The sequence below is a fragment of the Serinus canaria genome, chromosome 6 (assembly GCF_022539315.1).
Source record: "Serinus canaria isolate serCan28SL12 chromosome 6, serCan2020, whole genome shotgun sequence".
NCBI lineage: Eukaryota > Metazoa > Chordata > Aves > Passeriformes > Fringillidae > Serinus > Serinus canaria.
The window spans coordinates 11,451,976-11,477,870 of record NC_066320.1 but is presented as its reverse complement, the minus strand read 5'-3'; the positions used below and the strand labels follow the sequence as shown (position 1 = coordinate 11,477,870).

The 25,895-nt window shown below is 40.7% G+C and overlaps 1 protein-coding gene across 11 annotated transcripts in view; it reads left to right on the top strand.

The window, feature by feature from the left end:
* ZMIZ1 (zinc finger MIZ-type containing 1) overlaps positions 1-25,895 on the top strand; it is a 336,761-nt gene that overhangs the window by 297,487 nt on the left and 13,379 nt on the right. For 8 of the 11 annotated variants that reach the window (XM_050975941.1, XM_050975945.1, XM_018910990.3 and 5 more), the window contains 14 exons: positions 2,761-2,875; positions 5,064-5,281; positions 6,731-6,929; positions 7,933-8,223; positions 10,212-10,394; positions 12,675-12,849; positions 14,118-14,304; positions 17,524-17,734; positions 18,923-19,028; positions 19,550-19,710; positions 20,007-20,074; positions 21,437-21,505; positions 22,010-22,257; positions 25,015-25,178. In XM_050975941.1, coding sequence (XP_050831898.1) covers positions 2,761-2,875; positions 5,064-5,281; positions 6,731-6,929; positions 7,933-8,223; positions 10,212-10,394; positions 12,675-12,849; positions 14,118-14,304; positions 17,524-17,734; positions 18,923-19,028; positions 19,550-19,710; positions 20,007-20,074; positions 21,437-21,505; positions 22,010-22,257; positions 25,015-25,178 — 2,395 coding nt within the window. The remainder of the gene's footprint in view (positions 1-2,760; positions 2,876-5,063; positions 5,282-6,730; positions 6,930-7,932; positions 8,224-10,211; positions 10,395-12,674; positions 12,850-14,117; positions 14,305-17,523; positions 17,735-18,922; positions 19,029-19,549; positions 19,711-20,006; positions 20,075-21,436; positions 21,506-22,009; positions 22,258-25,014; positions 25,179-25,895) is intronic. The other 3 variants (XM_050975946.1, XM_050975948.1, XM_050975947.1) reach the window with 3 other exon arrangements.

The following is a 25,895-nucleotide window of genomic DNA, read 5'->3' as shown; positions in this document are numbered from 1 at the left end:
AGGTGAAACTTGAGGGACAAGGTTTAGGGCAGTGATTGGATATTAGGCTATTTAAGTTCATGTTCTGTGAGGCACATCTATCACTATTTCAGTGTTGCTATGATTTTTATTATTAATAATGTTTGAGATTTTACACTAGGTCCTGTGTTGGATAATGTGGTAGCCACGTGGTTCAATGTGCACAATGAATATTTCTCAACAAATCTATAGGCAGTCTCTTTTTCTGACCTTTTTGTGTGGTGCTGGAGGCTTTATTTGTCAACAATTCAATTTCTTGAGGTGTCACCCATTTTAACTGTAATACAGTAAAAACTGAGTGATTTACTCACTTATTTACTTACTTATTTATAATTAGGATTAAGTGATTATATAGTGTTTGAGAACCCAGTGTAACCTTCCAGTGGAGAAATGATCTGACTACCACTGAAAACTTTGGAGGAATGATACATGAAGTCCCTTCTGCATACTGTAAAGGAGAGGAATTGGTAAGAGGAACATGCTTAAGAGGCAAAGAAAGTGAAGTAATAATTATAACTTCTTAACAGCAGGCTGAAGCATTGCTTGCTCTAAGTTGGAGTGTGTTTACAAACTGTATGGCATATTTGCATTAGAAGAATCTTTAGTGACTCTGTGGTTTGATTCCTGTCTGTCATTACCCTTCTTATTTACTCATACACTTGCAAAATATTTGCCTTGCTCCTCAGGTTTTATTACCTGTCCACAGCACATCAGAGGGGAATAGAGAGGAATGTCTGCAGTGAGCCCTATCACTGCTTATGTCATGGAGAGAGTTTCTTTGTAGTCACTGAAGTGCATGAACACTCATATGTGCCATAAATATCCAAACAAATCACAGAGCAGACATCATCAGAAACAGTCAGAGAAGGAAGTAAAGTAGGAGGCATCATTCAGAGCAGGATAAAAGAGGAAATCTTAATAGCAGTCACAAATTCTGGGTTAGTCATCATTTGTCTCCATGCTGGTGGAGGGACTTGCATTGCGTCACTTGCAAATATTAGTCACTGAAGCCATTGTCTGAGCTTCTGAGTGAGAGGGGCAAGATTCTAAGAGAAAATATTTTAAAGAAACGTGGGCTAGCAGGACTTAATGGTTGCAAGGTGTTCAGTATGCCCTTATTCACACCCTGGTTTATATGGATGCTATCAGTGTAAACATGACATGTCAGGCATCTTACAGAGAATTATCATTTACCATTAGTTTTCTCTAATTATTTGTTAGGGATTATTATTCTTTTCTCTAATTTAAATTTTTGTGTGATTTTATTCCCTGATTGAATATGGGTACTTTGAAGCAAATAGGTCAGTTCAAATTCACAGGTATGTTCTAATACATTGCTGGTGTGCTGGCAGAGCATTGTGGAATTTGTTTGAAATTTCCTTGCTGTTTGTGAAATGTATTCACTGCTTCATTTACACAGTTGCTGCTGCTATTACATTATTTTTATCACACACATGCATGCTTTGTGCAGAGCAATTCCTGTTCTTAAATGGTTCACACTTGGTGTTATGAGCAGGCTAAAGAATGAACACAGGGGTAGTCCTTGATTCTGGCTCACAGCACAAAAGGAAGGAGTGGTCTGAGCCTGGAGCACAGTCTGGGGTCACGGGAGAGTGAGCAGGCTTTGAAGCACGTTGATAGAGTGCATGTAGAGCCTGAAGAGATTCTCTAGGCAAGTTGGGCCTCGACAGAATTTTTGGTGATAGCTGGTAGTCAAGACAAAAATGCAGTTCTTGATATAAAATATAAATCAATGGTGTTGGAAAATGAAAGAGCAATGTGTGTCTGCTAAATGGTATACATATATATATATATATATATATATATATCTAGACGAGGAAGGATCCACCTGAGTATATATATATATATATATATATATATATATGCAAATTGAAGTCTAATTTACAAGTTAATAGTACAAGAATGAGTAAATTTCAAGTGGAATGTATTTTATGGTCATAGGATTGATAGTTACTTTCACTGGATTTAAGATGTTTCATTAATTACGCTAAGTGCTTACCTATCCTGGGCTCGTTCTGAAACCACCAGTGCTTTTGTATGAAAAGAACTGTAAGAAATGTTTGCTTGTATCTGTGGACAAAGCTAATGGAAAAACCCAATCCTCTCATCCACATATTTATCTGAAAGATGTGTTGTATATCTGCAGTTGATTTTCTAGAATGCTGATTAGCTAATACCGTTTTTGGCATGCAGCTTATCCATCGTGTGGGAGAACACTATCTGAATTTCAATTTACTTTTCCAAATGATGTTGAACTGCTATTGCTTTAAAGGCTTTTCTGTCCATTTGGGGACCCACTGCAGACAGTGGAGCTGCAGTCTGGTCTCAAAATCTAATTGAATTGATATGAGGCAGCTGAAGCAGTGATTGTTGAAGAGTTTGAGATGAATTGCAAAAAAAGAAAAAAAGCATGCCTCTGCGTAACTTAGTGTCCTTGTTTGAAACTCTGCCCCTGAATTTACTTGGACTTTCGCTGCTAACAGACCTTTTTGTGTTAAAAGCCCTGTGCTTCAATATAGCAAGGAATTCATTCATTTTATGTGGTTTGATACAATCACATTGCTGCTAAAGAAAGTTCATGCCTCTGAGAATACTAAGCTAATAGTGGAGGAAGAGTTGAGAGTTAAGGTAAAATCAGGCATTAATTCCTTTGTCGCCACCAGCAATTTGCCACAGTTTAAACTTCCAAAATCTCACCCTTCTGAATGTTTGTTTTTGCAGTGATGGGTCTTTCCCTTATGATTCTGTTCCCTGGCAACAAAATACCAACCAGCCTCCAGGCTCTTTGTCAGTGGTCACCACAGTATGGGGTGTGACTAACACCTCTCAAAGCCAGGTAAGCTTTATTTTTATGCCTCCTTCCCTCTAGATATGCATTTCTGCTAATGTTTGTAAAATGGAAGGTATTTTGGAAAATCCTCTTGGGATCAATATCAGGGTCTGTCTTCTATGTTGTATATGATGCATTATTTTCCCAGTCATGTCCTCTTTGGTGGCATTGAACAAGAGGTGTCTGAGAGCTTGAGTCAGTCAATCCTTTGGCTGCATGCAGATGTCAGGCTTGGATTTGCCTCGTGTTTTGCACTGCGTGGTTTCAACACTAAAAGCATGGGATTGGGATACTCCCAAACCTCTTGTGAATTCAGATTGAATGTGTTCTAGTAAAAATTTTAGCTAGATTCACCAAATGATAGTTGTTGATTTTACATGGGGCTGTGTTGTACTTGTGGGCTGGTGAAATTCAGTACCAAGTCTATCCCACACTGAGTTGCTAACTACCAATTTTAGGCTGTGTTCTTTCTAGTCTCTCCTGTTAGTGCTGTGTCTAGCTTTGTAAAAATGTTTCAACATGCATTGGAGCACAAGCATGGGCTCTTGGCTCCCAGGTGAGCGCCATACTTCCTGGATTTTCATTTGACTCTCTCCGTTATTAACTCTCTTTTTCTTCTGTGTTGTATATTAAATTATACTATTCAAAAAGAAGTAGCTTTTATGAAGAAGTTACCAATTACTTGTGATAGTGCACTCCCAGGGATGTGGTACAAATTAAGCATGCAGACAGTCTGGCCTTTGCTTACACCATAGGTGAAAAGCACAAAAAACACATTAACATCTTTAATGAGTGCAAATGGTACATAAATCTAACCTGTCTTTTCTACTTCTTTCCAACCATGTGGTGTTAGATCCCTTACAAAATTTTCTGGGGATTTTTTTGTTATTTTAATTTTGCTAAGAAAATTAAAAATGAAATTGTAATGGAATGAGCCATTTGAAAAAGAAATTATTCATAGGCCAAGTCATATAGATAGTCACACAGCAGTTATGTAAGCACTGGTGATGGTAAAATCTTTCTTCAATGAAACAAGATGAGGGAACAGTTACAAGATCTGTAACATATTTTATTATTGTTGATTTCTTTACCACCTTAAAAGAAAAGGTATCCTGTCTGGGAGAGAAATACCTGAGTAAACATGTTGGTCTATATTGCCAGAAAATAAAAACAGAGTTTCTTTAACATTTAAAAAGGTAAAAGGAAAGATAAAAAAATACTCAGAGTTTTGTCTGTCATAAGAGTATGTAATGTTACTTGAACTCTTCATGGTACTTCAGAGGAAGGTGCAATAGAAGGAAAAAATCTCTTGCATGAAGAAAGAAAATGCTTCTTCAGAGTCACTGCAAGGGAGCGGTGAAACTCTGGAACAGGAAGCTTGGTTATAGATATTCAGAGCAGACTGAAATGAATGTCAGGATTTCATTTAAGTCTTTGTGCTCTTCAAGGGAGAGGAATGAGCTGGGTTCACCAATTCCTTCTCTCAAATGCCTGAAGCTGTTGAGTTAATCTTCTGCAAAAATCTGAGTGTCTTCCCAAGTAGGAGACTTTTCAGGAAATCTTATGCAGGTGATCCATGGACAGCCACACTTACATCTCTGTGGAAATCGTAGCAATTTGGGGGAAAAATATCCTTTAAACAAGCAAACAAGTTCTCTTTTATACAGAGAACAGAGGACTCTTATAAGAAGAAATAAAAACAATCAATAGGCTTTTGTACACTACTTAGAGAGTCAAGAATACGTTAAACTACTGAAATACATTCTTTCACAATTTTTCTGTCTGTAGTACCTTTGCATTGTGCCAGTGGGACTGACTACTTCCAAGTTACTTCAAAATCCTGCACCAAACAAAAAAGCTCTCACCCCCTCACACCCCCCTCCCCCAGAAAAAAGCTATGTCCTTTCTTTTAGTCAGATGAATGGCCACAGCATGGTTGTAGCAGGTCTTTCTCATAAACTTTTTTAATAAGCATATTTATTTGGGTTCCATCTAGTTGAAAATCACCTGTTTGTTTGGAAATGGCAAGAGTAGACATCACCAAGAATATGCACCTAGATGTCAATGAGGTCTGTGCTCATTAGAGTTTAGAGAACAGGTGGTTATGTTTTAATTTAACAACTGCAGCAAATCAACTTAATTTGTTTGAAGTAGTTCAAGGTACAGCCCCTTACCCTCGTGTTCCTTCTTGCAGGTGTTGGGAAATCCAATGGCAAATGCTAACAACCCTATGAACCCAGCAGGAAATCCCATGGCTTCTGGGATGACAACCAGCAACCCTGGAATCAATTCCCCTCAGTTTGCTGGACAGCAGCAACAATTTTCAGCCAAGGCAGGCTCCACTCAGCCATACATACAGCAGGGCATGTATGGGAGACCCAATTATCCTGGAAGTGGAGGTTTTGGTGGCAGGTAAGATTTACTTCTCTGAGGTGGAAAATGGATGTAAATACTTGATAAAGCTTGTTTTAGTGACCTGGCAGAAGTGTCATGGGCTTATTTTAATTATATACAAAGTCTCAGTAGCTATTTTTTGCTGGTTAACTGAAGCACATACTGCTTTTACAGCTTTTGAAATCAGCTACCCAAACTGCAAAGAAATTCCTCACAGTAAATGGAAATGGCTTAGGTCAATCAATTAGCTCTAATAAACCCCCAAAATAAAGTTTTAATTAAGAGAGATTGTTAAACAGACCACAGGCTTAGGAATGATTAACATTTAATAAGGCCAGGATGTGAAAGGTATTGATGGTATAATTTTTACGTGCATATGGAGGAGTAAGCTTGAGTACTGGGCAAAGTAGTTTGCTATGCAACAGAATATTTCTGCCCAAAGACTTACTCCACAGCAGGAATTTAAAAAGAATTGGCAATGAAGATGCTTGTTAAAAAATATGGTTGCGTAGTGTATTTTTTGGGGGGGAATAAATGATGCATTAGTCATATAATCCAAAAGTAATAGCCTGGCATTAGTTACATGTTGACTTTCTGTTCCTATACTTTGTAAACAGGGATGGTGAGGGCACTTAACTGAAACCACTATTTATGGTGCAAGTGCAAAGGCTGCAGAAGAGACTGCTGCTGCTAGCATAGGCAGTCTACTGTGAAGAATATAAGCTTGGGACTCAGAGAGAGAGAGTTTATCTCTGCCTTCATCTCTGCCACTGATCTACTGAGTGACCTTGAACAAGCCAAAAAGTTTTTTCAGCTTTGTATTAGCATCTCTAAAATGGGCACAGTATATTGGCCCATATTTATAAAGATATTTGATAATTTGAAGTGGGAAAGGCTGGTTTGGCTTAGCTAGGTTTATCTCAGGAATAATAGAAGAGATGGGCAGGAACTGCAGAACACACAGTGTGGGATCCAGTGGAGTCGATTGCACTGGGTCTCTCCTGGCCTTTGTGCTAAGGTTCAGGGAGAAATGCTTTTATGATATCTTGAACACTTGCCATAATTCACCGCTGAGGCAGATTAATGTGCTGTCTTGGAGGAAGTTTGCTGTTCCTGCTCCTGTGCATTTGCCCCTACACCACTGAGGAAAAGAGCATTTACTTTCAGCAGTTCGGCTCTACTTTGAAGGAAGCTACAGAGCTGCAAAGTTCACCGCCCCCAAAATGACTGCTGGCAATGCCTTGCAATCCCAGTGGCAGCCCTATGACTGTTGCACCTGGGTGGCAGGTGTAACCTGTAGATGCAATCCATATCTCCTGTACACACCTAATGACCTGGCCTGCTGGCTTTCATTAGGCATTGATATGTGCTTTTGGAATAGTTCCAGGTGAGGATCGCACCAACATTCAAAACAAAATCCACCAGACACGTCTTAATTCTCTTCTCCTTTCTCTTCTTCCCTGTTAGTTACCCTGGAGGCCCAAATACCCCTGCAGGAATGGGGATCCCCCCCCACACGAGGCCACCAGCTGATTTCACCCAGCCAGCTGCAGCTGCTGCGGCTGCTGCAGTTGCAGCTGCAGCTGCTACAGCAACAGCTACAGCTACAGCCACTGTGGCAGCCCTTCAGGAAACACAGAATAAGGACATGAACCAGTATGGACCGGTAAGAGAGTAACCCTTATGTCTTCATACCTGCCTGATCTGGACCATTACAGGGAATTGGCTTCCTCCTCACTGCTGTGTTTGTTAGGGTGCCCACTGTATTTTTTTTTTGTTGGTGTTGTTTTGGTGCATGAGCATGATTAGAAGTGCTTATGAGAAACTGCTGGAATGTGTGTATGTAGGTATGAGTCAGTCCCCGTGTTTTTCCCAGTAAAACTTGCCTAACTGTATTTTGTAGTTTAAGGGTTGCCTCTTGAAAATAATGGAAGATTTCTTATTTACAGCTGCATCTGACATGATACATTATTGCTGTCTTTGCCAGCCCTCTAAATTTGAGTACCTAGTGAAATGTTCTAGAATCTTGCAATAGGTTTTGTAGCTCTCAGACAATTGCTTATTTTGCTAACTGCAGTTGGTTATTTGGGTTTTTTCCCTTCAAATTGGGAAACAACAATAGAAGAGGGATTTGCTTTGTAAGAATATTGTCTATATGGGCAGCTATGTGAGACGTGCACTTCCAGTGATCCATAACTTTTAGTGTGTTATGATGTCATGGAATAAATTTTTTCTTAAAATAAACAAGGGCTTGATCAATTCAGGTTTTTCTTCCTAACCTTTTGTACTTCTCTGAGTTCTGAAGTATAAGAGTTCATATGCCAGGTGATGAAAAGCACAAGGTCTTAGGAGCTGTGGTATTGTGCTCTGTTTGCACAGCCAACATCCTAACCTGTTACCTTACATTACTAGACCAGCCAGTTGAAACAATTAATTTCTCACCTTAGGCTTACATCTGTCTTCCATTCTTATGCCTTTTGCAATTCCAATTGGATTTTTATTATAAATAACTTCACCGCCCATCAAATGTTAGAGATCATTGAAGGAAAATGCGACATAAATCCTCCCCTTCTTCCCTTCCCCAAAAGCATGTTCAGCTCCCCCTTCCCATTTTATAAATGCATGTCGCATTTTATTCTTTTTTTTTTTTTCTTCTTCTTCCGTTGAAGGTTTGTTCCTCTTTCCAGATGGGTCCAACTCAGGCTTACAACAACCAGTTTATGAACCAGCCTGGTCCTCGTGGTCCTGCTTCTATGCCAGGCAACATGAACCCAGCAAGCATGGGAGCAGGAATGACACCTTCCAGCATGAGCGGGCCACCCATGGGCATGAACCAGCCTCGGCCTCCTGGAATGAGCCCCTTCAGCACCCATGGGCAGAGGATGCCTCAGCAGGCCTATCCAGGCCCACGCCCCCAGTCTTTGCCTATACAGGGCATAAAGAGACCATACCCAGGAGAGGTAATAAAATAAATGTTTTTTTGTGGACACTGTTCCTTCACAAGTTGCAACATATACTGGGTAAGGTGTGGTGCACATCCCTCTAAGATAGGTGCATCTTTGTTCCAGCCTTGGTAGGAGTGCAGCCATTAAAATATTAGCAGAAGCAGCTCTTCCTTTTTAGCTTCTAAAGTATTCAGGTTAACCTTTGCTTTGTTAGTCCATATGATGGCCATTAGGTCCAAGAAAGGCCCCAAACCAGAATATCATTCTAAGATTCTCATGCTGACTTCATAGATCTTAAGCGGGGTTCCATCACATGGGTGGAGTCTTTTAATGTGTTAAACAATGTGTCTCTTAGAAGAGACACTGAGGGTAAAATACTTCATTTTAGCCCAGTAGATAACAGATCTGTGTTTTCTTGGTTGGTTTTATTTTTTAAATTAAATACAGGACAGACATTGTACTGTAACACCAGTAGTAATAGCAGTCATTTTTTAGGGAAGAGTTGTTTTACCAAACTTTTTGAGTGTTGATTTTCATAGTCACTAAGACGAATATAAATAAAGTTGAACTCAAATCCCTCCCTGTCAGCATTTATCTAATAGCAGCTTCTGTGGAGTGTGATAAGGTTCCATGCTGCCACAGGAGACCTGAATGGCTTTATAGGCAGAATTACATTGCCATTGACTTGTAATATGACAGGGCAAAATACTTTGGGTCGAATTTTTAGAGAAATTTAGAAAACTGAAGATGGAGACAAATGAGCTTTTCGAATTTAAAAGCACTGATGTGTTGTATTCTTCAAGTTAGTATGAATTGGGCAGTAGAGGCTTTTTAGAATTCCAGCAGCTCCCAACACCTGCGCACACCTAAATGTTTTTACAAATCTAGCCATCACTTAGTAGCTTCAGAGATCATTTCCTTTCCTGGTGAAATTCTGTATTCAGCTGAGACTTCAGCAACAGGTGTAGAGATCTGAATATTATAATACTGCCCTGGCAATAATTATGGTACTAAGAGTTTATAGAAACTGCACAGCAAAGAGGACTGTGGCATGGAGAAAATACAGAAAACATTTCTGCCTACTCTACAGACCTATATTTCTTTCCTGCTCTGCAAACTATGTTTTTTCTAAATAAAAAAGGGATGTGCTTTTGCAGGAGTTGCTTCTCTTAGGAGAACTTATTTACAAGTTAAGAAAACACAAAATGTGGCTTGTTCACATGATTTTTCAGATTTCTTGTTTTAAGGATGACTTGAAATCTCTTTTTGCTGCTTTAGAATCAGGTTTTTCATTGTAAGTGAATATGTTCATGTTTCCAACAAGTCAGTTCTGAACAGTGCCATAAATGTTGCATGTTTTTTGGTCTGGAATTTTGCAGATGATACTTGCCTATTGTTTATTGAAGGGTTCATTTATGGAAACATCTTATCATTATTTTTCAAACTGACATTCTACTGCCTTTGGAGTTCCAATTTTCATTACTTCAATTCCAAAACCACAGGGCAGTCTTAGCTAGCACTAGCAAAGTGCTTATGGCTAGTAAGAACTTCTCTTTAGCTGTTAAAGTCTTGCTGAACGCTGGCAAGAGGCCAGCAGAGCAGTTGGGTTGAAAAGGCAGGCGTGGACAACACATCTTCTGTGCTTTTGTCCCTTCCAGGGTTTTTTTTTTGGTTTTTTTTTTCTTTTTGTGCCTCCATTCTACATCTGAAAAAGGAGCCCCAGGCTTGGGTGTGGTAGCACTTAGAAAAACACAAAAATTTTGTGTACTTTGCATCTGGTTGTAATTCTGGTTTCTTCAAGCACAGTGCCCTCTGACAGTGTTACAAGGATGAGTGTGTGTGTCTTACACCCTCTTTGGTTTGCAAGACTTTTATGCTTTTATGAAGTATTCATCTGAAGGGTTTTGGTTTTTTTGATTGTGCTTCTGAATGTATGCTAATAATCCATACAAGAAAGCTGCTTGCATAAAACATGGCTTTGTGTTCTTGCATCCCTGAAACAGCCAAATTATGGAAACCAGCAGTATGGACCAAATAGCCAGTTTCCAAACCAGCCTGGTCAGTACCCCACTCCCAACCCTCCGAGACCCCTCACATCTCCCAACTATCCTGGACAGCGGATGCCAAGCCAGCAAAACACAGGGCAGTACCCTCCTCCAACAGTCAACATGGGGCAGTATTACAAGGTAGGAATTCTGAGATTATTGTCTTGTTCTGTTCTGGTGGCCATTTATTAATGAAGTCACGTTAATGGTTTCATAGATACTGCTTTTATGTAGTTTAGGGAAAGAGAAAAAACACTGGGTTTTTACCACTGTTTTGGGTATCACAGAATCAAGTCAATCAGCCAGGTTGCATTGCAACTTCAGAGCAGTTCATAAAGAAAATTAAATGTTGCTGCAGCTCATTAGAGGCTTTTACAAGAAAATGTTTGGCTTGCTTTAAAAATAGCTTGTAAAAAGAAGTACCTAATGGGATTCAGGTGTAATGTTTTCACCTATTCATGGTCCCCTGCAAGAATGCAGGTATGGAAATTTGTAATAAACAAGTTCCACATTGCAGCATTCCAGTTTTGGGCCTACAGTGGTCACTGTTGGGTTAAGCCAGCCCAAACTTAAAAGGTGTTATAGCTGTAGGTTTCATCTTTGAACTGAAGTTTCTGTGACTTTTTCCAACCTCTTCCTCTTTTTTTTTCTGTCTTCTCCCTTTGTGCTGCTGGTTTTGGGCAAGAACTAGAGTTGTTAAAATGTTGCCTAAGACCTGTTTATGGATACTTCTTGAGCACTTTGTATTCTCCAAAATGAGTTTTAGTGAGGGCCTGCTGAGGTATGCCGCCTTTGAAATGCCCACAAATGATCTGTTGCACACAGGTACTCCAGTGAATATAAAAATGGGAGGACCATTGATCTTCTGACCTGCTTAAAGCATTAGCTGTTGAAGTATCTGTACTACATTCTGAATTTGAATGTAGGCTGAAAGAATCTAACTTGCACATTGTTGTTGAATTGGAGTTGTTTGGTATGATTCACACAGAAAACACCATTAAAACAAGAGGGAAAGCAAAAGCCTTTTCTGCAGAGCATCTGTTCTGTGTGCAACTATGCTGTCCACTGTGGTACCCAAAGGAATGCCTCTTGGATCATGACAGCTTTTGCAGTTCACTGTCAGGAAAAACATGAGGAACAGACAGATCCTCTATATAATAATTCTAGTGCAGTCACTTATGCTAAAGTAACTGCAGAAGATCTCTGTCAAACTTTATGTGACAGATTTTTAAAAATATTTTATGTACATTTATTTTAGATGGGGTTTACGTTTTTTGTTTGCCAGATACTTCTGACAGGGAATTTGTTTCTTTACAATGAATCCCCTATATTGTATTCAAATATTGTGTGCTCTGGAAACAGGAAAAAAACAGATCTTGTTAAAAAGGCAAATTATCATGGTTAGGGAGAAAATTCCACAGACAAAACCTGAACCTTTGAATTGTAGTGATTGTGCAGATAGTAACTGTGTGTGTCAAATATAAAAAACAAAGATGGCTGGAAAGCTGAATGTTTAAGTCTCAAGTATCTTAGGTTAGCAGAGCAGCATTTAGATATAGAATCAGATCTGAAGTCACAGTGCTTGGGCTGTCTGTAAAGGTTTTCATTTTCTGACACTCTCCTGTGTTTTTGCTTATGGTACATGAGCCATGCAGTTGCAGTTCTGTTTAATGTCAGCTTCCTTCACATCAGGGTTATTGGTTTACTCTGTTTTGACTGTAACCATCTCCTTAATTATAAGAAGACAAAGCAAAGGTGTTTTAATACATAGCTACTATTCATACTTAGCTGTCCTTTTTCTATCAGTTTGTCTTAGCTAGCAGCAAACTAGGAACAGAATCAAATTGTAGGTGCACAGAATAAAAAACATCCCCTGACCCCCAGAGCTTTAATTCTGAGTAGAGGAGTTGAAAAAGGGTGGAAGAAAGGATAGATGGAAGTAGAAAGGACACAGACTTGGCTAATTGTGTGTCTTTAGATTTTTTTGTTGTTGTTGTTTGTTTGTTTGTTTGTTTTGGGTTTTTTTGTGTAGACTTCTGTGCACTGGGGCTATTTTGGGAGGAAGGCAGAGGGATACAAAGGGCTGGGTGAGCTGTGGCTCAGTGGAAAAACAAGCAAATGGCTGGTTGGTTTTGGAAAGAGAGCATTCAGAAGAGCACAGTAAACCTTTCAGCAGCCTTGCTTGTATCTGGTCATTGCCTGAGTTAAGCTGGCTGGTCTGCTGGTTTCAGTTCCTGCTTTGCTCTCCTAGTGTGCTTTTTCCCTGAAGGCTCATGGGACATGCTGTGGTTACTTCTCCAGAAACAGAGGGGCCTCCCTCCCTTGTCTGTTGTCTTTGATATTTGATAACAGGGCTGTTCACAAGGCTTATTGTTCTTATTTCAAGGCTGCAATAACAATGTGATGTTCTTTATTTTCTAGCCATCAAGGCCTGTACCTGTGGCAAATTACCCTCATTCACCTGTTCCAGGAAACCCCACGCCACCCATGACACCAGGGAGCAATATTCCTCCATACCTGTCACCTAACCAGGATGTCAAACCACCATTCCCACCTGACATTAAACCAAATATCAATGCTTTACCACCACCTCCAAGTGAGTAGCAAACAGAATGCCCCCACAGTCATTTATTGTTCCTCTGTTCTCTGCCAAATGCATTTCAGAGCCTGGAAAGTAGCTCTGATTGCTGCTCTGGGAGAGGCTGGAGTTGTTAAGTGGTAATAGGAGGCATGCACAGTGTAGGCTCACTTGGGCCAGTGGACAGAATAAAGACTGCTATGCTCTTCTAAAATAGAATTCTATCAGAAAAGTTCTTCCAGGTTAAACTTGTAAGGATTTTACTCCAGAATTACTCCTTTAATATGCTTCCTGAGGAGAAAACACTTGATTTTGGGTTTTGTCGTGTGTGCTTTGTAGGCTTGTTTATTGTATGAACTTCGATTTGGGCTGTTTTGTTCAAGGGCAAAGCCATTCATTGAACAACACTGCAGAGTAGGATAAAATGTGAATATTTATAGCAGTGTCTCTATTGTGATCCATACAGGCTTCTTAGGAATATTCAGTACTGCGCCAGAAATTGATATATGTTCCTTTCAAAGCCACTCAACTTCACAGCTACACTTGGCTGGGAACAGGGCAGGAATAACAAGATCTCTCTGACTGGATACTAGCATGAGATGTTTGAGGTTTTGAAGTGACTGATGAACAATAGGAGCTATCATTTACTAGGGAGCTGGGAGAACCTTATGTTTTCTATAAAATAACTGCTGCTGCATTAGCACTTTGCAGCTCTGGAGTTCAGGATAGCTGAAAAATCAAGTAGAAGAAGATGGGCTGCAGTATTATTTGGGCAAGAACACAGGATTTAAAGCCATTTGGACTTCATAGATCAGCTGTAAGTTACCTCAAAATCTCATTTTATGGGCTCAGATAGTAATTGAATATCAGTGTCTGGTCATCACATAGTTTCAGCTGATGAAACTGTTGAAACTAATTGGGTAATGTTGATCCCCGTTCAAAGCAGGGAAAACAAACATTATCACAGTTTGACATTATTAAGAGATTTGTTTTCAATCTTCTGCCAACAGAGTAAGCTGGGACACAGAGCCTATCCTGTAATAAAAACCAGGAATTCTTGCCGTGCCTGGTTTCTGTTGGCGGCTGGAATGCTATGGCCCTAATGTGCAGGGGGTGACAATAGAAGAGGCTCAGTTTGACCCTTGTCACTTGTATCAGTTAGACGATAGAGTTACTTTGGGTTGTATTTTTTTGTGTGCGTGAGCCTGCTAAGTTAGACCCAGTGTCAGATCACTGTGCATTTGTTACTGTTCTGTATAAATACACACATTATTGTTGCACTGCAGATGCTAAAGGGAAAGTTCACACTTTCTCTCCCTCTTCGATCCCAGCCAACCACAACGACGAGCTGCGCCTGACGTTCCCTGTCCGGGACGGCGTTGTCCTGGAGCCCTTCCGGCTGGAGCACAACCTGGCAGTCAGCAACCACGTCTTTCACCTGCGGCCCACCGTGCACCAGACTCTGATGTGGAGGTAAGCTCAGCCCTGCTGCAAGGGAGTCAGGCATCCCCTGAGGGAGGAGTGGCAGGCCACAGGCACTGCTCTTAGGTTTGCCAGGAATTTCACTTCAGAAATTGTAGCCTGGATAGGAAGAATATCCTTCCAACTCGCAGGCACTCTCGTCTGTCATTTTCCTGAGACAACACGTTCTAAAATGCTTTTCAAGTATTGCATGTCCTTTCTGATAGCTCATAGCATGCAGTGTCTGAAAAACCACTGCAACCATTGCATCCTTCCTGCTCTGGGTGGAACAGGAGTGGGATTTTCCCTGACCTACACCAGTACAAACTTCCATCTGGGAATCTGAAGTCCCAGAGATGCTTTGTGACCTCTGAAATGTTTGATGCAAGAGTAGCTCTGCAGAGCTCTTGGAGTTTATGCCTAAATTAAATAGTGCAGAGTTATCTGATAATGAAGAATAACCCACTAAGAGTAAGGACCCAGTTTAGAGGCTTAGGAAAATCATTTGGAAAGACAAGTGCTTGAATCCTTCAAGCTTCAAAAGTAAACTTCCTAAATTCCCCTGTTCTCTGACTCCCCAAGTAAGCACAGCTCAGAAATGTGAGAGCATAGCTTTGCTCATACAAAGGCTTCTGGTTTTCACTTACAGCGAATTCTCATTTCCAGCAGGGAGGAAGATTTTTCCTTGGTGGTACTTTCTTGTATTTTATGTAGATCTGCATAAGTGATTCTAGGGTATGTTTTGATTGCACCATGTTCATGGAAGGACCGTAGATCAAATGACAATCAGAGCCTTAATTTTTTATTAGATTTATATATTTTCAAATACTACAGAATAATTTTGTCTCCTGGTTTGATTTTTCTCAGACAGTGTCTCTGTGTTTATCCTGGCTGAGGCAGGATGAACCCTGCATTGTCTGAGCCTTTCTGTGTGCCTTGTGGAGGCTGGCTAGTCGTTTGGGATCTCACATGGAGGTTGCTCACAGGTGTAACTTCATAGGTTTGGTTTTTTTTCCCTGTGAGAATCTTCTTCCCTTTCTCTGGATTCCACTGGAGACTTGTGTTTTCCTGGTGTGGAGAGTGTGAGGTGGGCAGAGAGATGTGCTTACTTCCCTGGCCCGGGACAGACTCTGGCTCTAAAGCTGAGGCTTGATGCAGGATGCAGGACTCCTTGCTACCACAGTGCCCCTGTGCCCTGAGGGAGCCTGGGGGTTGGGAGGGAGGGAGATTGCAGGCAGACCACATCCAATAATTAACACCTAACTCTGAGGTCAGTTATTGCTTACTTGCATTTCATTATCGTGGAGTACTCGCAGCACAGGGAGTTTTGGCAGTTATTTGCCAGTTCGTATTAATAAGTAATCACTGCTGGGGATTGTGCTGGCTCATTCACTAGATTTATAGTGCTGCACTGAGGCATGAGGCTGTTTCTTAATATCTCTTCTCTCTTTCTTCCTTCACTCACCAAACACATAGCCTTTATTTAAACTTATTTTAATGAAGACTCATAGGTAAACTGTGCTCAGGTCTGCTGTTTTGAAAAGCCTGTTAACAGTGGGGAGAACGGATAGTCCTGTAATGAAGTCATTTCACATTAAGCTCAGGACTGGATGGATGCCAGAAAAATGAATTAGTCACATGTGTGGATGGATTTTGGTTTTTATAGAGAATGGTGGAGCCGAGCCAATTCTCAATATTTTTCTGCTAGTTAAAATATTCGACAAAGCCTCTCACGTGTACACACATAATGAATAGCAATGCAAGATTGTTTCTCCCCATGGGAACCTTTCATGGTTACGAGAAACAGAAAGGTTGAAGGCAGGGAAAAAGTCTCCTTGAAGCTGGTTCAGTGTTCACACTGCTGTGCTGTTAATAATGACCCATGGTGGAGATGCTGTGTGCTGAGGACACGGGGCTCTCCTGAGGTCTGTCACCACTGTGACACTCAGCAGGCCTGCTCACCTCGCCTGCTTGCCTTCTATATCAGAGCTACCAAGGCTTGCTTCCCTCCAGGATCACTGTGCTGTGCTCTCCTGAGGTGAGAAACTGAGTGGAACTTGCAGAGTGAGCTTTCAGAAAATGGTTAATAAAATAATGAAAAAAAGCCTGGAAAGACTTCATGTGGATGGCTTATGTTGAAAGGTCGGGTAATTTGTATTCTATAACTTTCTTTTTAAAAAACCCACATGTTTGTGTCCACTGCTAAATCTTGATGTTTTGGAATCCAGAAAAGATGATGTTGAGTTAGATTGAAGTCTTTGTAAGGAAAATGGCAATTAGGGTGTTAATCTCCTGAATGAGCTGCTCCTCTTGGATCTTACAAAGATATCTTCTTTCAGGCAACATAGATTGTTCAGGAACATAGATTTTAAAGTTAGCACAATAAACTTTGAGCTGTCTTTTGCTGTCAAGAACAGCAGAATTCTGACATTTCAGTTCAGTTTTCTGTGTTCTTTTAAATTTCTTCTTGAAATTACTCATTCCTAACACAAGGTTAACATACATTTATGAAACTAAATTCATAGTCTCTACCCACTTAATTTTTAATTAACTTAATTTCAGCCTTTTCATTTTTTGAAGGTGTTATAGAACTTATTTCTGAGGAGCTAAATAGTGAGTGGAAGTTATTATAGGGGAGGTAGGAGGAATTCATGCCCTGAAAGGTCCAAATTGGATAGATTTAGTCCACAGCCATGTTAATTTAGCATCACAGAAGCTGATTTTGGTGGGGAGTAAGATATAGGGGCCGTTTTATCTTAGTTGATTTACTTGTTCTAAGACAGGATTAGCTGTATTTGAATTTTGTCTGACCTGCATTCATTCAAATGCTTCTGTGCTCTGAGGTAGTGAAGAATCCAGACTTCCAGCACAACCATTGCAGCATATTGCTTCCTCATTCTTAACTCCTAACACAGGAAGGACCTACCTGCTGTTGACATTCTTCTTTCTGCAGGATCAGTCCATGGTCTGGTTTTGCAAAGAGGTTTGAGTTTCCTTTAGAAGTCCTTTATAAGTGTAAAATAGGAACAACTGGGGGGCATGCTTGCATCGTTAATTCATCATGACTTGCTTTTGTTCAGGGCTTTTATGAAGGAAGTATGTTATATTCTTAATGGCAATAATTCAAGAAAAATAATCTGATTGATCAAGAAAAATGTTCCTAGCATAAAAACCACCACCCTATGCAGTGTGAAAGCAAAGTTAAAGGAAGATTTATTGGTTGTTGTGCAGGTCTGACTTGGAATTGCAGTTTAAGTGCTATCACCATGAAGACAGACAAATGAACACAAACTGGCCAGCTTCAGTCCAGGTCAGCGTTAATGCAACCCCGCTCACCATCGAACGTGGTGACAACAAGACATCTCATAAACCTCTGCACCTAAAGCACGTCTGCCAGCCAGGGAGAAACACCATTCAGATTACAGTCACAGCGTGCTGTTGTGTAAGTACACCGAGCCCAGGGCTGCAGCTGCTGATGCTGACTCTGCTATTTACGGCAGTTTGTAAATGTTGCCTTAGCTGAAAGAGCCTTATTCTCATTTTTTTAATGCCTTTTTCTGGTAAGGTTTTTACTTAATGATGTTGACACAGAGTGCTAATATGGAAATTTTTGCTGCTTAATTGTTGCAGAATGTAGTGGCGTCCTTCCAATGTCTCTGACAAGGTTCATGGTCTAGGGGAGGCAATTTTATATCCTACCTTCTCATGTGTGCCTGTGTAACAAGGGGGCTGAAGTCTGTTGATGTAGAAGTAGATGATTGCAATGAAGACTGTTGATGGTACTAATTTCATTTACACAGTGTATTAAACGGTCTTTGGTTTGTTGTGAAAACATCAACGTTGGTGCTGGTGATGAATTTTTAGTACCTTTTCAGATGAAAAACTCATATTCAAAGATGCAATCTAGACCATTCAGCTTTCCCCTTTCTCCTTTTCCATGGGTTAGTTACTCTCGGGGATGAGTACTGTATTTTTAATGCAGACTGTTCTGCAAATCCAGTCAGAGCTTCTGACTGTTCTCTTGTCACTGACAATAAAGCAAGCTGCTAGCTCTCACAAGGTCATGGTGTGAGGCACTTTGACAAGAAGCCATCCACCCATTTTTCTTTACTTCACATGGATGTTTCCCTGCATAATGTCATTTATCTGGTGGCAAAGAGCAGGGGGCAGCATCCTGTGAATCCACAATGAGCTCTGTGTTGGGTAAGAAGATTCAGCTGATTCCAGGCACATCAGTTGCAAATTGTTTTCACAACTTCCAACGTAGTCTGAAGGCAGGCAGGTAGGCTAGGCTGTCCAGGGTTTTAAAAATAAACTCCGAAGTCAGAGATTAATATGTCAGCTGTACGTATACTGAATATTAAGGAGGGAGAAAATGCAGAAAATCATTGCTTTTTTTAAAGCTCTTCTATACATTTAGCATGGAGCAACTGCACGGTGTGCAGAATATCCATAAGTGAGCATGTGTGCTCAGCAGAGCAGAACCAGCTTTTATGTTTAAGCCTCAGGCTCTCACAGAAACTGAGTGTCTGAGGGAAGAGTGCGGCTCAGTTTGGGAGTGCATTTAACAGTCCCAAAAGTTTAACCTGTGTGTTGGGTTCTCTTCCTAACAAGAGGTGTTTCCTTGCAGTCGCACTTGTTCGTGTTGCAGTTGGTGCACCGGCCATCCGTTCGCTCCGTTCTCCAAGGTCTACTGAAGAAGCGCCTCCTCCCAGCAGAACATTGTATCACCAAGAGTGAGTGTGCCTCTTGTGGGGGTGATGATTTCCCAGAATGTCTATGTTCAGTTGTGATAAGCTATCTTTACACCAGATTTATTTGTTTGCTGATAACCTTAAGCTGTACTTAAGGAATTTGCAGAACATGATGTGGATAGATGAATGGCTATTTGGGTGGAGGTAAAAAAGTTTCAAGGACACAAGCTTAGTTTCTAAAGAGGACTGTCCTATTCCAGAATAATCTCTCTGGCTTTTCCCCCATATTTGTCTTTGACTCACCAATAAAGAAAGATTAATTCTTTATTTAACTAGGGCTGCTTTCGGTGCTTGTATGACACCTAATTTGATTAAGAATATAGCTGATATGCATGTGTGATGGTTTTTCTGTTCAGGAGAATGTTCTAAATTACTCAGAAGACACCCTAGTGGGTACATTGTTCATTCAATTGTCCCTTAGATGTTGAAGTAATTTCTTAAATGTTAAAGAAATTTCAGATTTCTGTGTTACACTTGTGCTTTCTCACCTTCTTCCTAAACAGTCAAGAGGAACTTCAGCAGCGTAGCAGCTTCCTCTGGCAATGCAACACTAAATGGGGAAGATGGGGTGGAGCAGACGGCTATCAAAGTGTCTCTCAAGTGTCCAATCACATTCCGGCGGATCCAGCTCCCAGCCAGGGGTCACGACTGCAAGCATGTACAAGTGAGTGGGTGCCAGTGCCTGGCAGGGCTCCCTCAGCCACGTGTTGGTACAGTACCTTCAGTATGGGAGCACCTCATACAAGGCATTTGTGTCTGTAAGCCTCAAGAGTTAACTCTGTGATGTTTAATGTAGAGGGTAAAAGTAAGCTGTTTGGTTTAGTTTTCAGTGCTAGGAGGCTTTTTTCATGTCAGTTTTACTTTTGTCTAACTGCTTCATTTAATACAGTATTTTCCTTTTGTTTCCTTTTGTTTTGTCTGGTTTGTTTTTTTCCTTTTTTGTTTTTTTCTGATACCTAGTGCTTTGATCTGGAATCTTACTTGCAACTGAACTGTGAAAGAGGAACTTGGCGGTGTCCAGTATGCAAGTAAGTGCATCCATACAACATAAAATGCAGTTGTACACAATTTGACCAAATTCAGATCATATTTAAGATCATGAAGGACAGAAGAAGGAAGTTCTAGGAAATAAGGTTATATATCACATTTTCTTAAAGAGCATAAAGTCTGATGAAAATTCCTGCACTATTTTACCACCCTGGATTATTAGAAATTCAAAAACATATAACAAGCTATTTCCTCACAAGATTTCATTACAGATCATCCATGGGTTGTGTAGGGTTCAAAAGACATTCAAATATTTACATTGATAAGGTAGATATCTACAATCCAGAATAAGGCTAATTAAAAAAAAAAATTAATAAAAAATTTCCAAGGAGCAAAATCTGGAGTTGTTGCTTAGAGAAAAAGAGGTACGGATACCTTGGTATAATTCCAATGAGTTAGTGTACTGCAGAAAAAATGGAAGAAGAACTGGGAAGTGGTTAGGGACTGTCCATCCTTGTGTTTAACTGGGCAGAAAACCCAGTAGAACATTGGCAGGCCAGTTCAGTGTCCGTCACCTCCTGTTCTCCATGCACAGGGTTGGGAGCAGGCTTCAGCCTCAGCTGAGGAGTCAGGACTCTTCAGCTCCAGCAGCTGTGGCTGTAACAGCTGGCCCTGGCTCTGCACAAGTCTCCAGTCGGGTCGTTGCTCTGCCAGCCAGTGTTAGGTACAAACAGCAGTGGGGATTGCCCATTCTGGCTGTTCTGAGGACATGGCAGGCTGGAGACGAGCTCGTTTCCATTACTGTCCATGGCTCATCTCTGCCCTAACACACACGTGCTGTCTCCAAACTGCCCAGATCTGTTCTGTCTTCTATATTTGGCTAATAATATAATGAGAGTTGGTTATCTTGCCTTCTTAATTCATGTATTCACGCATCTAGGCTAAATTTTTGTCCTCTGTCTCTGAGCATGAGCACCTGCATTCAGATCTAAGTGTCTACATAGCTAAATCATTTCCAGTTTTGTTTTGTTCTGTCCCCATCTGTGCTGATCTTGAGTAGCTGTAACACTTAGTTGCTTTGCAGCCATAGCACTGTGGACCTCAAAAAAACAGAAAGATCTAATTTTTAAAAAATAGTGCTAACTGAATGGATCTTCACAGGAGTGATCTGCTATGTTTGAAAATCCTTCAAATTTGCCATGTATTTCACTAACAAAATTACTTAAAGAACGAGAACAGCTTGTGGACACACAAGTAGATGTATCCTTATGTCATCTATTTGATGTAAATATCCTGGTAATGTAGATGTAGAACTAAAACTGTTTCCTCAAATCATTCTTTCCCTTGCAATATTCTAACATGAAGTTTGTTGTGGTTTGTTTTTTTTTTTTTTTTTTTTTTAGTAAAACTGCTCTCTTGGAGGGCTTGGAGGTTGACCAGTATATGTGGGGTATTCTGAACGCCATACAAAAGTAAGTGATCTCCCTCCTGATATCCAATAGGAGTTATGGTAATGAGTACTGAGATAGTCACACCACAATAGGTCTTGGTGATTGAACTTGAATATTCCATTGCATGGCACCTTGGGGGGGCAGGTGACAGTGAATCAGTCTCCATCTTCTTTGTAGATATTGTTTGGATTATCTCTTAATGGCAGCCTCACCAATGAAGGAGGGAAGAGCCAGAATGGAGGATTAAAGGCTTTCTTGTATTTACAAGCAGTCCCTCTGATTCAGAGGTGGCAAACCACATTGATATGTTTGGATGTCATTGTGTGGATAAACATAGAAATGCGTTCTCATGGTTGCCTTTTTTTAATTTTGCTTTAAGCACACTCTTGAGGAGTAAATGATCTTAATGTTGTATTACACCAGAGCATTTCAGAACATTGGTTGCCATGCAGATTCTTATGAAAACTTCAGCAGAATTATTTAAAACTATTCAACTGCATGCTAAATTTTCACATTATTTTACAGCTCCGAGTTTGAAGAAGTTACCATTGATCCAACTTGCAGTTGGAGGCCGGTCCCTATAAAGTCAGATATTCACATCAAAGATGACCCAGATGGCATTCCCTCAAAAAGATTTAAGACAATGAGTCCAAGCCAGATGATCATGCCAAATGTAATGGAGATGATTGCAGCTTTGGGTCCTGGCCCGTCACCTTACCCATCCCTACCCCCTCCTCCAGGAGGCAACAGCTCCACTGAATATGGTAACCAAGGTTAGTTCTATGGCTTTGTGCACCCAGCTGCTCACTCTAGCCCTCAGTGGTTTAGTCAGCCTTGTGATTCAGGTGTGTCAGTGCATCCTCTCAGAGGGATGCATGAGGACAGCAAATGATATGGCTGCAATGCTGAAGGTCTGTGTAAGTCTTTTCAGTTAAGGCTCACCTGTTCAATGGAATGTATATTTTAGAAGTATTATATTTTAGTTATATATTGTAATATTTAATTATTTTATTTAATATTTTAAGTATTTGGTGCTTGTCATATTCATAGTCATGCAGCCCTCCCTGAATCAAGAATCTTTGTATGTTACCTTCTGTATTCATGGCCTGCCATAATAGACATATTTCTGGGTTTTTTTCTGTGCATTTTCCTTCTGTTCCACTCTCAAGTGAAAACATCTGGTACTACATAAGTAGGAAACCTGACCCATTAAGCCTGCTACATGGGCCACTAGGTTAACTTGTGGCCAGGTGAGTGACATTCCATAGGCCACGAGAAAAGGGACAATTTATAAAGAGCTTTTAGCTGCTTTGCAAACACCTTGGCATTAGAAAATTACTTTTGAGTTCCTCTGCCCATGTGCTACCAGACTGAGGAACAGGGAACTAAATGCAGGCAATGGAGATAGGCTTTCAAATTACTGGTATGTTGTGAATAACTCAATTATAGTGGCAATTCTGAAAACATGAAACCAGAGACTGTTTCTTTTGCAAGTAACATGATATGAGTCAGTTCAGCTCTGGGAAAAGACCAACTGTTCACACTATCAGAATCCCCAAATTGATTACAAGGTGATACATGTGCTTTTTGCAGGCGTTGAATAAAAATATAGATTGCATGCAAAATACGGTTAATTTGCTCCAGTGACTGCAAAACTGATGACAGATGATAAAACTTACAAGGTTTTCAAACAGATGAATGATTACTATAACAAAGCCAAGAGCACTGAATCACATATTTTTCCCCCATTTAGTAGGAGTGAAGTGCAGTCAGAGCCTGAGAACAGAGCTGTCTATTCCTCACCATATTTCCAGCTCATACTCAGGAGCAGACAGGATAGCCTCGTCACATGTGGGGTTTAGGCTTTGTGTGAGCATTGCTGCCTAGACTGTTATTTTGCTGCCTTCCCCTATGGGTCCTGTAGCAGAGGTAGTCACTGCTCCCTGGAATCCCGAGTCCCCACTGCTCTCCTGCTTTGCCCTGCAATAGGGATGTCAGCACAGTGTGCCAGATTATCCTAAATGTCTGACAGGTCTCTCCCTCAGCACGTGGCGCTACTCTTGCTGCAGAGAGGGGCTTACTGCTGCATGGCTGTAAGTCCCTGGGCATGGTGCCTTGTATCTTTATTCTCCATCAATACGTGCACTGAAACTTAGTGATTGCAATTACATAATGTCCTCTGATTAACAGTTCTTCAGAGCAATGTAGTAGTAGTATTACTACTGTGTTTTGTTTGTTTATTTGGGTTTGACAGGAAGCATACTGGAGTTTAATTTACAAACGTAACAAATATTCAGTACTACAACACCACATTCCAGCTGCCTGCTAATTAATTATTCCTGATGCAAGGCAAGACCAGCTATGTTCTGTGAGACTCATCCAGTTTGCAGATTAACAAAATGAGAATTAGTAAGGCTCTGCAGTATTTACATGATAGATCAAAGTCCTGACGTCTTTGAGAAGTACTCTTACATGGCTAATGACTACTATTCCTCCAAGATTAAACTTCTGCTTGTGAAGCTGTGCTAAAGAGCAAATGATGCAACTACTTCAGTTTGTCAAACTCCCTTCTTGAGTTGAATATTTAAAACTGTGGTACTTCTTCTGACAAACTACAGGCTCTCTGTGCAAGCTCCAAAGCTGTTCTCTTATTTCAGAGCTCAGTATCATCCACCTCAGTTGCTTGTATGAAGTAGGTGAATGGTTTTAGTGCGCTTTCTGCTGTTCATAGCAAATAAGCCACTAGAGTTGATATCTGAGTTAGAAGTGTTAAGGGAGGAATCTTGACAAAAAATATGAAGAGTAAAATCCCTGTATTGGGATACCTGCTTGCTTTAGAATTCGGGAGATCCTGGTGGTCTTGATCTCTATGGACAGTGGTCACACAGTACTTGGCCTGCACAGAAGCAGGGGACTCCAGGCCTGCTTCAAGATGTGTGTGTAAATCCAGTCAGTCAAGTGAATTTTGTGAGTTTTTTGGGAGCCCCAATTAGATAAGAACACCTCTTCTATACCTTTTATGAAGGAATAGAGGCTGTGCTATGAACTGGAATTGTGGCATCTTGCAGATTCACTTCTGTCAATTACTTTAATTGGAAGCTGAAGCAATGCTACAGTCTTAGTGAGTGTGTAGAAGCACAGCCATAAATAACACAGGTGTCCTATAAATAATATGGGACTTGAGCAGTCAGTCTCAGTTACACTGAGATGCTTCCAGATACAAATATCCCATAGAATTTAATATCCTGTTTACTTCTCGGCATGGTTAAGTTTATGTGGTGACTTGGCAATAGTTTTTCAAAATGTCAGCAGTTTTCAATTAGTTCCAACACATAAATGAATTATTGCAGCAGCCAGTGTTTGGAAGCCAAGTGCCCTGTCCCCATTCGCTCAGCCCTGGGGACACAGCTTTGTCAAGTTGAGTGTCACAGCTCCCTGTGCTGTGCAGGGAGGGCGTCAAATCACACAGCTCCTGCAAGATACTGGGAGAGATCAACCTTGGAAACAAACCACATCTGTTTCTCTTTCAGGCAACAGTTACCAAGGTCATGGCAATTTTGACTTCCCGCATGGGAATCCTGGTGGCACATCTATGAATGACTTCATGCATGGGCCACAGCTGTCACATCCCCCAGACATGCCGAGCAGCATGGCAGCTCTCGACAAACCTCTCAGTCACCCCATGCAGGAATCTGTAAGTAATGGTGCTGGGCACGTAGGTTCTCCTTGGTGGGGGTAAGGAGCTCTCATCCATCCGATGGACTCACCTTATGAACTGCTTGTACTTTCTGTGGGTTCCTCTCCTGGGAAGTTGGTGAAATAGAGTAGTCTCCAGAAATGCCAGTTTTTAGTTTCTGGCCATTTTGAGTTTTTGGAGAAGCATTTCTGCACTTTTTGAATTGTCATTTAAGCTTGTTTATCTGAAAGAAAGAACCTGGCTCCGTGTGCTTGTATTAATCATTGTGCTTTGCTCTGACACGTGAAAAAAAATGTACTTCATTCTCTAGGCCAGCAGGACTGTGAATATCCATCTCCAAGAGACAGCTTGTTAAAGCAAGATATTGGATGACTTCAGAGCAGGGACAATATCTTCCCTGGCTTTTTCTCTGAGGGCAAAATTTGCATCAAAGCATTTTGAGGGGGAATTCTACTCAAGTAGCATGAAAGGCACTTTTAAACTTTTGGTAATAGGACAAGCTTGCAGATTTCAAGGAGAGACACTGCCACTGGTCTGAAAATATCAATGTAAGAGACTGAAAAATAGAGGTTACTCAGGTCTCAGATGGTGAGGCAGAACTGTGTATTGGAAAAGCAGCTTGCTCAGAGCACTGAGTTTTCTATACAGATCTTTATATATCTCCAGTACTGCAGCAACTAGGTGATAGAAAAGCTACCAGCAGCATTTAGCTCT